This window comes from Ochotona princeps, chromosome 10 (assembly GCF_030435755.1).
Source record: "Ochotona princeps isolate mOchPri1 chromosome 10, mOchPri1.hap1, whole genome shotgun sequence".
In the NCBI taxonomy this organism is placed as follows: domain Eukaryota; kingdom Metazoa; phylum Chordata; class Mammalia; order Lagomorpha; family Ochotonidae; genus Ochotona; species Ochotona princeps.
The window spans coordinates 73,530,606-73,543,861 of NC_080841.1; the positions used below are offsets into that span (position 1 = coordinate 73,530,606).

A 13,256-nucleotide genomic window follows, 5' to 3' on the forward strand; every position below is an offset into this window, starting at 1 on the left:
TCCCTACCAGCCCCTCCGAATGGTCCCCGGTGTGTCTCCTGGTGGAGGCAGGGAACTGTGTACCTCAGCTCTGCTCCCACTTTCCAGGCTGGTTAATGAAGACCTGCTTTGGCGCCAGAGTGGTAGGGTTTACCATGTTGCTCGACTCGGGGTTAGCTTGAGAGTTTCCGTGCTGAAGATCAGAGAAGCTGTTCTGATGAGAATAGCACTGATGTTTTTAGGCGTGGATTTTCCAAGGCTCCAGTCTGAAGTGAACCCCCAAGCTGCACCTCTCCGTGAGTCCAGACTTCAGCATGGAGCGTCATGGGAGCAAGACAGTGTCTCCTTCTGAGGGGATCTGGAAATCCTGTTGTGGGCAAGATGCGTATCTTCCTGTCTAGTGGATCCAAGAATGACTTAAAAAAAAAAATACAAGCCCAAGTCTTCCTGTCAGGAACTTTCTAGTTGGGAACAAGACAGGTTTCCCTGTTTGTCTCCTGATCCTCTCGGTGTTGGTGACACTAGCTGATGTTGAAAGTTGGACATCTTTTGTAGATGATGCTCGCTTGCAAGGGAGCATCCAATGTTAGTACAGTGTTGAGTTTCTGGTCATCTGAGCCGGTAGCGGCAATGGGTCATTTTTTTTTTTCTGGGCAGGTGCCTAGGTTCGTGGTTGTCTCTGTAGGGGCAGATTCCCTCTGGGTGGTGGTAATCCCTTCCTGATCTGCTGTGACACCCTAGAACCTCTGGTTGAAATCTCAGCTGGCTCTCTGGCAAGATACAAAGAGAATTTTCGCATAGTGTTCCCTCTGCCTAGGACTCTGGGCCTGAGGAGGTGTCGAGGCCTCATGAGCCGTTTCTGTGGGAACGCATCCCAGGAGAGAGCATTCAGGAAAAAGTCGCCCCAGAGGGAGCTAGCTCTGCAGTGGGAAGCATATCAGCTGTTATCACGACACTATCTTGCTTACTCCATAGAGAGCATGGTACTGTTGGCCAAGAACAGAGTTTGGCTTCTTGTTTTTGCCGTTTGTAGTTTCTGAAAGCAGCCATCTCTGGGGGATGCTGAGTTGCCACGGTGACAGTTCCTGACCCTTCATCCTTGCGGATTAGCAGCAGTGCGTGTGTTTCTATGTGTTAAAAGACGTCAGTCTCCTCCAGGACTCATGGCTGCTGTGATGTAAAGTCAGAGGGCTCAGCCTTTGCAAGCAGCCTTAGCCATCTGCTACTCCAGCCCAGAAAAGTAGGGCCCTGAAGGTAGATGTACGGCACCTGAGCTCCTGAATCCATAATGGACATGGCCTTTCTCTGTTCTGAGTTCGACATTACTCAGACCTGATCCATCCCCATGGCTTTTAGTTGGGGTGTCAGCTGCAATCATGACCCATAGCCAGAGTTCACCCAGTGTCATCCATTTAGACTGAATTTTGTCCTTTGGGCCTTGTTGGCCACCCATCAGAAAGAGTGTGATGGGGGACATTACCTTGGCCGCCTCCCTTGTATTTTCTGGTCGCCATGCTATCTTAATTGCAACAAGAGCTATTATAAATGAAGAAAATTCCTCACCAACAGGCTGCCTTTGTAAAGCATCTAAGAAGCTTCCTGGTTTTCCCAGACTTTCTTTCTGTAGAATGAAAGCCACACTGGGATCCATGGTAGTCATCCGGAATTGATCTCAGTAGGTCATGTATCCGTGCATGTGTGGCAAGGGACTTGTTGTAGAGAAATGCAGTGTTGCCTTATGTGTTAGGCTGAGTCACGTGGGTGGTCCAGCTGGTCTCAATTCCTTTGGTTGCTGGTGTCAAGCCTGGGGTTGATTCTGTGTCAATTCCCCAGTGAAAACATATTCAAGAGGCAATCCTTGTATCTCCCGGCTTCATTCCCCCACACCTGGGAGAATGTTTTCTGTAGACAAAGACACCCTGAAGCCTGCTCGTCACTGTTAGAGACTTTGAATTTATGCTGTGCTCAGTGTCACAGGCACTTTAAAGATACTGCACATGTGTGGGGCTCAGTTAGAATACATAGGCAAGCCATGTAGTCATTCCTTACTTAGGTATGTTTCCTGGAACCAGATCACAACACCAGTTTCTTGGCAAGTATGCCACAAATACAGCTCATGCATAACAGGCATCTTCCTAAAGTTAGAGGAAAATCTGTATTATGCAGAAAGTTATATGGGAATTTTATATGTTTATTTTGGGCAGCAGTAAACTTCTCTCAGTTCTGTTGTCCAGAAACATGAGGCAGTAGTCTGAAATGTCAGGGGCATCTGTAGAGCTGACTGGGTTGGTGGGTGTGGAAGTTGGGCTTGAGTTTTGTGCATTCTCCATCAGGTGCACAGGGAAGGAGTGGGCACTGTCGGACTTGGGGGGAGCCAGGCCAGCAGGCCCTTCTTTCCCTGGCTGCATGTGTGCTCTGAGCCTAGACTCTTCCCAGCAACCTTGAGGACTAAAGCTCTGTTGGTGCTTCCTTGCTGAGGGGAAGGCTGGTGCAGGATATGGGAAGGGAGGGAGCAGAACTGTATTTGACCTTCGGGGAAGAGATGACAATAGTTGGACCCTCGAAGGAGTCAGGCCTGCAAACGTGACTGAAATGTAAAGGCATCCTATTGCTAATCTGGGAACCTGAACAGATATTTTTTACCAGGACACTTACTGATGCAGACATTTGTAACTCGTCTCTCCTTGTCAAGACAGTGGGGTCCTACCTTGAAGAGTCAGAAGCTATAGGCTCCCAGGCCATGGCCTGAGAACTCGGAGCTGTCACGGTTCTGCCCAGACCTTGACTCTTGGCGGATTCCTGTCTCAATGCTGTGGACTCTCGTGTCTGTCATGCAGTTAGTGCAGGATTGTCATGGGAAGTCAGCTTGTGTCCCTTCATCACATTGGTTACTGAGCCCCACTCTGATGTTCACATTTGTGAAGGTTCTAGCTGCTCCTGCTCCCAGGCAATGACGAGCACCAGGGAGAGAGCCAGGTCGCCACACCCTGTCTTACCTGTTTGTTGCCTTCCTGGCAGGCAGAGGTTATAACTCCTGCACCTGGTTGCCTGGTGAACGTGTGGATGAAGGGCTTTCAGACGCACCCCTCCCTTGCAGTCGCTGGTGAGGCTTTCCAAAGCGCTGACACAACTTGCGATCTCTGGCATTATCTCGCATGAGCAGCTGGGGTGCAGATGTGCCTCTCGGATATGTAAAACCAGGGAAGGTGCTCCATGGACTGTCCTGGCCTGTGTAACCGGCATCGCAGGTAGTGAGAGACTCATGACTGTGGAGGAATCGCTCTTGCAGAATAAAGCTACCAAGTATGGTGGCCGAGACAGCACTCAGGAGAACCATCTGAATGTCCCAGACGTCCAGCTCCTGCCTAGCTCCTGACTGTGGCTTCCCACTAACATGTGCCTGGGAAGCAGAGGTGATGGCTTGAGGACATCAATCGCTGCCACCGGTTCTAGACTCATGGCTTTAGTGCAGCCCAGGCAGTCTGGTGGGCACATGGTGACAGCTGAACAAAGAAAGGAAACTCTGCCATTTAAATATAGAACCAATCAATTAAAAGAGCTTTTTATTTATTTATTTTATTATTATTGTTTTTAATGCTGTTCATTTGAGGGCAGCACAGTAGCCTAGTGGCTAAAGTCCTCACCTAGCATGTCCTGGGATCCCATACTTGTGCCGGTTTGTGTCCCAGCAGCCCCACTTCCCATCCAGTTCCCTGCTTGTGGCCTGGGAAAGTAGTTGAGAATGGCCCAAAGCTTGGGACCCTGTACCCGCGTGGGAGACCCAGAAGAGGCTCTGGGCTCCTGGCTTCAGATCGGCTCAGCTCTGGCCACTGTGGCCACTTGGGGAGTGAATCAGCAGATGGAAGATCCTCTCTGTCTCTCTTCCTCTGTATATCTGCCTTTGGAAAAAAATAAATTCAAAAAAAATTTTTAATGCTGTTCACTTGAAAGGCAGAGATAGAGAGAGAGAATCTTCCAATCACTAGTTTGCTGTCCAGATTAACACAACAGTCTGAGCTGGGCTGGTTTAATGCCAGGAGCCCAAGCATTTGGGCCATTCTCCATTGCTTTTCCAGGTGCGTTAGCAGGGAGCAGGATTGGAAGCGGAATAACCCAGACTTGAACTGGTATGCTTATGGGAAGTCAGTGCCACAAGCAGAAGTTTACTGTGCTATGCTCCCTTGGTGGTCCCCAAAATAATTATATTTTGTGGTTTCAATTCTGATGCGTTGTGCCAGGTGGTCCAGGTATGTGAAGGTTCAGGTTGTTGGTAAAGTAGCCAACATCTGGATCCTCTGTGTGTTCTTCCCCTGGGCAGGTAAATACCAGCTCTCCCCCACCGTGAACATGCCCCACGATGACAGCGTACTCATTGAAGATGACAGGCTCCCCGTGCTCCCACCACACCTCTCCGACCAGTCCTCGTCCAGCTCCCATGACGATGTGGGCTTCGCCACTACAGAAGTGGCCCCATGGGCCCAAGCCAACATCAGCGATTCGGCCGACTGGTGAGCCGTGCGTCCTGGGTTGTGATACTTTGGTGCAGCGTGAGTGGTGCTGACCTAGCCAATGTTGATTATGGACCCAGCCATGCTCCTGTGTACCCCTTGCTTGTCATGCTATCCTCAAGATTGAACCCCAACCCTGTACCCTGCTCAGGTTCTCTCATCTTTTCCCGTGTCCTATTTGGGAATTTTGCCAAAACATCAACACAGATCTTTCACTGCCCAAATACTGTATTCATTTGCTCGATTTACTGTGAATTAGTGAGAATGAAAAAAAAAATGTCCCTAGTTCAAATAGACACACTCATCAGGTTAGTAACAGTTCAGTGGCCTCAGGCAGAACTCAGAGCTGCTTGTTTATGACCATGGGAGTGGACACTTTCATGTACTCTCTTGGCATGCATGCTCTTACCATGGCGATGAAAATGTTTTGTGCTAAACAGGAAGAATAGAAAGGAAGATTGGAAGCAGGTGTCTCATCCACTTTCCCCTATTCCTTGACCTTTCCTATTCTAATTGGTGATTTACATAGGCGTGCATCCTTCTCAGCTATGTAAACATCATCAAAAATTCAATCTATTATTAGAAAAAAAAGGAAAACAAAATGTTCTATGTGGGTCTGGCACAGTGGCCTAGTGAATAAAGTCCTCGCTTTGAATGCCGTGGGATCCCATATGGGCGCTGGTTCTAATCCTGGCGGCTCCATTTCCCATCCAGCTCCCTGCTTGTGGCCTGGGAAAGCAGTCGAGGATGGCCCAAAGCTTTGGGACCCTGCACACACATGGGAGACCTGGAGGGAGTTCCTGGCTCCTGGCTTCGGATTGGAGCAGCACCGGTCATTGCGGTCACTTGGGGAGTGAATCAATGGACAGAAGATCTCCTCTCTTTCTTCCTCTCTGTATATCTGACTTTGTAATAAAAATAAATAAATCTTTAAAAAAAATGTTCTATGCTTGCTCCTGACATGGCAGTGTGGGATGCTGGCTTTATTTATTTGAAAGGCAAAGTTAGAGAAAGAGAGAGAGAAAGAGAAAGTGAAAGAGAGAGCTTCCCACCACTGGTCCAGGCTGTACCAGGCTGAAGCTCGGAGCCAGAATCTTCTGCCAGGTGTTCCATGTGAGTTCAGGAGCCTGGGTACTTGGTCCCTCTTCTGCTCTTTCCCATACACACTAGAAGGGAGCTGGATCAGAAGTGGAACATCCAGGATTTGAACCAGTGTCCACATGGGATGCCAGCGTTGCAGATGCAGCTAAACTGGCTGCACCACAATGTTTGTCCCTTGCCTTCTGTGTCCGTCAACGTAGAAGACGCATTGGATCTCCTTGAGCCAGTGTGTGTCTGATGAACGTGCTTCATCATTTTACACATTAGTTCAACTAGTGGGGGGTGGTGACCCTCTATTGATGCACTGTGCGTGGGGTTTCGCTAGGATTCCTTGCTGCCCTTCCGCTGTTTTCTTTTGTGCCTTCTCTGGCAGGTGTATGTATTATTTCATCACTACTACTCCTTTCTGCTTCTGGCTCTTCTAGTGACCTCACTTAACATTCCTTAGCATTCCTTATGAGGGAGCAGATGTCTGTTATTGGGGAGGGTGGGGCACGGCAGCATTTATTTTGTGTTTGTAACGTAGTGACAGTCTTAAGCAAGTGAGCCCCTAATCCACTCCTCTGAACACAGAGTTGGCCAGGTTTAGTCTACACTGGCTATTCTCAGTGAGCTCACCAGATGGTCAGGCCCTTGGAAAGTTCACCTCTGGGTTTTTGATTCTCTCTCGCTCTCTCTTTTTGTTGCAAACACTGAGTCAAGAGCTGCGACCCTTGTGCCCAGGAGATAGGAAGCTGTTATGCAGCAAGCTGCTTGGCTACGCATCTAGGGGGTGCTATCAAGTGTATGCAGGATAAATCTTAAATTTACAGATGTTGTGGCTGCTCTCTGTGTGCTAGGGCCACAGCCACTGGCAAAATGGGGACTTATGGTTAAGAGCCTTAGAGCCTTCCAGGGTGAGGGAAGTGGCTGGAAGTAGCCATGGTGGCAGCTCTGATTGGCACCTCGTAAAAACTGCATTGGTAAAAATGCAGAATCTAGTGGTGTGTCTGGGTGGCTCATGTCTCTGAAGGAGCCTGCCAGAATGGAGGGGACCCCTGTGATGTCACTGTGGGACAAGCTGACAAGTGGAGGGTTATGCAGACAGGGAACGGCAGCTGTTCCAAGTCATAGCCTGGTGTGGACGCCATGCGCTTGGATGGGATCTCCCTAATCCGCCATGAAAATGTTATGGAAACAAAAGAGCAATAAGGCAGGATTAATAACTGGAATGTTAATAACACTGGGGGTTGGGCAGGATGTGGTTACATTCTTTAAAGTGTGGCTCTTGACCCCACAGTCTAACTTGTTAAATATCCTTGTGTGCCATGTGCTGTTTATTGTGTCTGAAGCTAGTTTAATGGGTTTATTGGTAGAGAAGAATCAATTATGTCATGATTTAGGAATATTTTCTTATTTTAAGACTTAGCTAATTCATAAGCTCATTTGACATCTTCAGTGGTGTATAATTCCAGTTCCCTGAGCAGTGGTAGGAGGGTAAGTGTGTCAGATGGCTAAACTTATCTTCCGTTAGCTAATAGAATAGCTTTTCTCGACCCTCTAATAGACATAGAAAGCCTTAATAGTTCTACTTAGGATGAGGGAATCTGTACCAGCAAGTTCCAACCTTAGAGGTAGCATAATCTCAGATGCCACAAAATTAATTGTGAAAAATATGCCAAATATAGATTTTTAGGTCACATTCATTGCACCAACTTTTAGGATTTATTTATTACTTTTTATTAGAAAGTCAGATATACAGAGAGGAAGCGAGACAGAGAGGAAGATCTGGTTTACTCCCCAAGTGGCCTCAAAGGCCGGAGCTGAGCCGATCCAAAGCCAGGAGCCAGGAGCTTCTTCCTGATCTCCCATGAGGGTACAGGGTTCCAAGACTTTGGGCCATCCCCCACTGCTTTCCCAGGCCACAAGCAGGGAGCTAGATAGGAAGTGGGGCAGTCGGGATTAGAACCAGCTCTCGTATGGGATCCCAGCGGATGTAAGACGAGGACTTTAGCTTCTAGGCTGCTGTGCCAGGCCTTGCACCGACTTTCTTTCTCTTCCTTTTTTAAAAGTCTTGACCATGAGCAAGAGGGAACTTCGTCCATTGGCCACGGGAGCTTAAGTCGCCATGGTGTTGTCACCCCATCAAATGTCACTACTCTTAGTCACACAGAGAGCAAACTGAAGGTTTATTAAGATGCATCATTGTATTGGATGTAAATAGGAAGCACAGATCCCTTTGCTCTGGGCAGCTCTCGCATCTTTGTTGTATACCTCAGCCAGGTCTGAGAGGAGGCAAGCATGATGCTCAGGGGCTAGAAATTAAGGAAGGAAGCACTGTGACATGTTGACCCTGCATGTACATAACCTTGAAACACAATTTTGCGGGAAGAGCCAAGGCCTCTCCTCCCTCACTACTCTGTCCTCCAGTGGAGGGGAGGATAGGCTTCTCCAGGAGTTTTTAAGGGGCTGTGGGTTTTCATCTTTGCAATTGGTATTGCAGTGATCATTGGAGCTGCTCTCCAGAGTGGTGATTCACTGTACTCCATGGTCTAGGGTTTTCAGGGTCTTCCACAATATGTCAATGTCTTGTCCCGTTAGCCTGGGGTGATGGGTGAGGCATTTGTCCTCTTTTCTTTGGGCTGTTAAGACACCCTGTGCTGACAACAGTTCGGACTCTTGCCTTAGAACCCTCCTTTTCATTACTCCTGGCTTTACAGCCTGGAACCAGCCACCATCCATGTTGATGGCTGTGGCATTTTGGGGATGCGTATCTGAGCTCAGGCTCTGTCCTCTCGCCCATGTGCACGGTGAGTTTTCTGCTGGCCACGGCCAATCACCACGGGCTGCGGTATGGTCCAAGGAGACTTCCTGCCTATCAGGTGGGTAAGGCTGATACGGTTCAGCACCTGCCAACCAGGGCTGCTCTGTGCATCCACATTATGTGCCCAATATGGAGGAAGCCATCATCACAGTGTGCACAGTGCCCTGCTTGGCACAGCTCTCACAGATTTCTACAGCCAGGAGTGATTGTGTGCTGCCGTCTCCCGCCACTTGCCTGGAGAGCTATGCAGAACAGACCCTGTCATAAGCCAGCGTCCATATGCTTCTTGTCGCCCGAGCTTAAGTCACCATGGTGTTGTCACCCCATCAAATGTTGCCTCACTTAGTCACACTCCCCCTGGCTCCTTCTTATCTTGCATCCCAAGCTTCTGTCTCTTCTTCTGCTCTCTTGTTTTCTGAGTCAGGGGAGTTAGGGAGTGGTTTGGGGGGCATTGCTTGGCCTTGGATTCCCAGGTCAAAACCAGCAGCTGCATCATGAGAGTGAGCTTTGGTAAAATGATTTCTTCCTGAAGTAGACAGACATTGTAGAGAAACTTCAGCCTTATGCTGTTTTTGTGTGTGATTTTTTTTTTTTATTTCCTTTTTCGGAAACCTGAGATAATGGAATTACAAAAGGCTTAGAACACCTCCCTTTTCAAACTTGCATTTGGTTTTTTTTGGTAACTTGTTTGTCCCTCATACATGTACCTAATGTGTCAAGCCTATCACATTTTACCTAGTATTTTTCTACATCTGCTGTTGATCCAATGTCTAGAAAAATGTCAGGCTCCTTTCTTATTAGTCATGTAGAATTGAGGATGTCTTGTGAAATATACTCAAGAATTCAAGAGAGGGGAGTGGAGGAGAGAAACGTGACATGGGGAGCCACTGTTGGTGATGTGGCCTTCAGGAGCACGTGTGAGCCCACACGCTCGCGTGTGCACAGGACAAAGGTGTGAGTGGGCACTGTCGATGGCCATGTTCCGTTCTCAGTTAATGTTGTTGTGTTTCTCTTTGTCTTTTGCACCAGCTCTCTGAGTCCAGATGTTGATCCAGTGCTGGCTTTTCAACGAGAAGGATTTGGACGTCAGAGTATGTCTGAAAAACGCACAAAGCAATTTTCAGATGCCAGTCAATTGGATTTCGTTAAAACACGAAAATCAAAAAGCATGGATTTAGGTAGTGAGTACAATCTCCATGCATCTTTATCTAAATTAGGTTTAGATGTTTTCAAGGATAAAATTGCGGTTCCCAACACATGTCTGTTTACTCTGAGCAACAGAGAAAATAAATGTGAAATATGGCAATTTGGCGAAAATTAGTTTTCCTCTGAGTTTAAGATAACCATACTACTCCTAAGTGGCGTGTTTACATATGCAGTATGTTAACACGCAATATGTTAATATATATGTTTTCTTGTGAGAAATGAAACAAACACATGTGTATATTATGCTGTGTTCACGTATTTCTAGTTTAAAAACATGTTTTTAACACTTCAACTGAAAAAATCAATTTTGTAGAAATTGTATGTGGTTGGTTGCGGGATATTTTGAAAAAAAAAGTATTGGAGAGAAACCATTATCTCAATCCATGTCTGGAATTTGGTTACCATATGATACTCTTCCTTTCATTGCTATTCTTTAAGATTTACTTGATAGTAAAAACGAAAAAAAAAATCCCTATTGCTTTGATAATTATGCACTCAATCACAGTAATAATTGGACAGAATATTTTCTGTCAAAAGTATTTGGCGGAAGACAAGCAGCAAAGGCCCATGGGTGTTCAGTCGCCCATCAGGTGGCCTATCATTATATCTGAATCCACTGAACATTCCAAAGAAACTAAAATGATTCTATCTGTAAATCGCTAATTTTCAAGAGCCCTTGTTGATCAACTGTGCCTTATGCCTCTCTCTGGTGGCTGTTCATATTTCAAGACTAAAAAGCATTAATTAATTTACCATATGCATAAAGAAAAAAATCAGGCAATGCCTTGCCTTGGCTAATTCCAACATGCTAACCTGGAAATAACACACGTGTCTGGGAGGAAATGACTGCCTATGCATGGAGACACTGCTTTTCCTGCCCCCTGATGTTGATGAGGAATGTTGGCTTGACGTTTTGTCATTATCTGCATGAAATGTTACCTGAGAGTTGTCACGTGACTGACCCAATCTGGGAATGGTTGCAGCATGCTGGACGCCGGGGACTAACCGGGCTAACCATTCTACATTTACCTTTTAACAGTAGCTGACGAGACTAAACTCAATACAGTGGATGACCAGCCATCAGGTAAGAACGGACAGTTAGGCTGTTGCCATAGAAACCGTGGCCCAAGGAGCTTATCACAGTCACAGGGCTGCCAATCATAGTGTATGTAAGCATAAATACTTCAGTCCCAGTCCTGCCAGGATGTTTTCTAGAAGGGGGTGGGGGTGGGGATGAATCTCCCAGGAGGAGTACTGTATCTGTGCTGTATATAGCTATGTGTGGAAGTGGGATTCGGTGGTTTTCAGAACACTGACAGCAGCCTAGGTTTCCTTCATTGTATTTGTGTAGGAATGTTTCATGACAGTTACACCAAGAATTGAAACCCTGGAAGCGTGATCTCTTAAGTCATCTAGATAGCATCTGGGTTGAACTCCACAGTATGATGCTCTGAGTGGTGATTTTGACCTGAGCAGCAACAGTGGGCTAGAGGCATTCGTCCATCGCATCCCTCACAGTACCCTAGTGCCACCATTAGTCCCAGATACAGGAATGGAGGGTCATTAACTGGACACAGGAACAGACTGCAGAATGCCCGTGACTCCATGTCCACCCTCTGTCCCTAAGCTGTTTCTACTCTTATCCATGTGGAATCAGGTTTTCTGTGGCGGTATTCTCTGCATGTTGTTGTCCAAACCTCATCCTTGGAAAGTCTTTCACCATAGGAAAGCGCGGCTGTATGCCGTTGAGCCTTTATGATTTATGGTTGTCTTTTGGGGTAGTGTTTTAATTATGCTCGGTCCCAGCAAAGGCCCTCACGCTGCTTGCTCCTAATGAGCTTGCAGTCACCTTTTAAACCTGCGGTCGTAATCAGGTTTAGCCTGCGTGAAAAATGAGCATCACGCGGCCAGAAGTGGTGATTATCGTGGACTTGGTTGGAGGGATCATCTTCTGCAGAGTCCAAGATAGATGATCAGACTAACGGGCGGTGAATCGTAAGATTAACTGTGTTGTAACACAATTAACTGTGGCCTCAGCTTTTACCATGTTGTTATTTTTCTTATCAAATCTAAAATTCATTGAATTTCTAACGAAGGACTGAAGAGCAACATTGTTTGGTAGTTCCGATGTATAAAGTACTAATTTCTGGTGGCGTTATTGGCACTCCTTACCCAAGTTAGTATTTACACAAACCAAGTTGTTTGGGTTAACGTGCATAACTTTGTGTATGAGGCCATGTAGGTAAAAAAGAAGAAGATACTTGATTTAGCCCAACTCATATCTGCTTTCAGATCTGAAAAGAATGAGTTCTTGTGATTCTTGTGAAATGAACAGTGGTACCTGGATTGTAATACTAAAAGTATTCTGTAACTGTTATCACAAAGATCTAATCAAATTGTCCCCTTGGTTTTTCTTCTTGAAAATGTTGAAGAGTCTTTTATTTGTGTACCGTGAGTCATCGTTTCTCCCAAATTAAATTGGAACCAAAAAATAGAGAGCATAGACACTAACATGCTTTGGGTCCTGCTGCGTTGAAATGGATGTGAGGTGAATATCTAAATTGATCCCTCCCCATTCCATATGAAACACTGAATAGGTTTCTATATGTTTTCATTTCTTCATTCCATTTTCAGAATCGCTGTGACTTTGTAGTTCAGGGTTCCGGGGCGTGTAACATGCATTTTAGCCCAGATCATCTCTATGGCTATGAGCACTTCTCAGTACAGTGGAGTCCCCAGTTAAAAAACATCCTCAGTTCTCTTGGCCCACTATCCTGCCCTGCTCCCTGCCTGCCTGCCTTTGCAGCTTCCCTCCCATCTGCCAAGAGGGATGGTTTGTGGTAGAAGCAAAAAACCAAATCCAAAGAAAATAGTGGGATTATGATTTCACCTTTTATTCCAGCTTCCGAGATCTTGTATTGTGAGGTTTTTGGGGGGAGGGTGGACATTTGCTTTCCTCTGAGAGCAGCCATATGAAAGAACTGGTTTTTCTAATGGCTTAATCCATGGGATAGAAACAGATACAAACATCAAAATGTCCTGCAGGATTTGCATGAAGTACATGATTGGAAATCGCATGTGCAAACTGAAGAACTACAGTGATTTATTTTTTGTATGACTAAATTCTGTAATCTTTGCTCCTAGTTTATAGAGATAATTTTTAAATTTTCATTGCAAGAAAAAACTGGATTTATTGCATTAGGCATTGGTAGCCTTACATGGAAACTCTCACCCGTCAGTCAAGGCTTTGCTGGTGCTTGCCATTTGGGAAACACCCACATTCAGTTTTATAGAGCCTAGTATCCTGTTCTCTGACTCTGCTTCAGATTCCAGCCTCCTGCTAAAGTACCCTGGGGTGGGGGGCAGCAGGTGATGGCTAACATACATGGGCTCCTGCCCCTCCGCCCATGGCAAACCTGAATTAAATTTCTAGTTCTTGGTTTTTGTCTGACCCAGCCCTAGCTTTAGGAGGTGTTCAGGGAATGAACCATCAGATGGAGGTGTCTCCTTCTCTCTCTCTCTGCCTTTGTTCATGTTTCTCTGGCAGATAACATCACTTCTTTGTGTGATACCTGTGTTGTTGATCAGGCAGCTACAGGCTATGGGGTCTCTGTTGCGGCCCCCTGCATGGAAATATGGGAATGAAGGAATGTGGCTGT

General features: G+C 46.4%; 1 protein-coding gene across 13 annotated transcripts in view; it reads left to right on the forward strand.

Annotated features, from left to right (window-relative positions):
• Positions 1–13,256, forward strand: part of PARD3 (par-3 family cell polarity regulator) — a 475,858-nt gene that overhangs the window by 282,594 nt on the left and 180,008 nt on the right. For 6 of the 13 annotated variants that reach the window (XM_058669628.1, XM_058669633.1, XM_058669637.1 and 3 more), the window contains 3 exons: positions 4,298–4,487; positions 9,421–9,572; positions 10,637–10,681. In XM_058669628.1, the coding sequence (XP_058525611.1) occupies positions 4,298–4,487; positions 9,421–9,572; positions 10,637–10,681 (387 nt within the window). The remainder of the gene's footprint in view (positions 1–4,297; positions 4,488–9,420; positions 9,573–10,636; positions 10,682–13,256) is intronic. The other 7 variants (XM_058669632.1, XM_058669634.1, XM_058669636.1 and 4 more) reach the window with 3 other exon arrangements.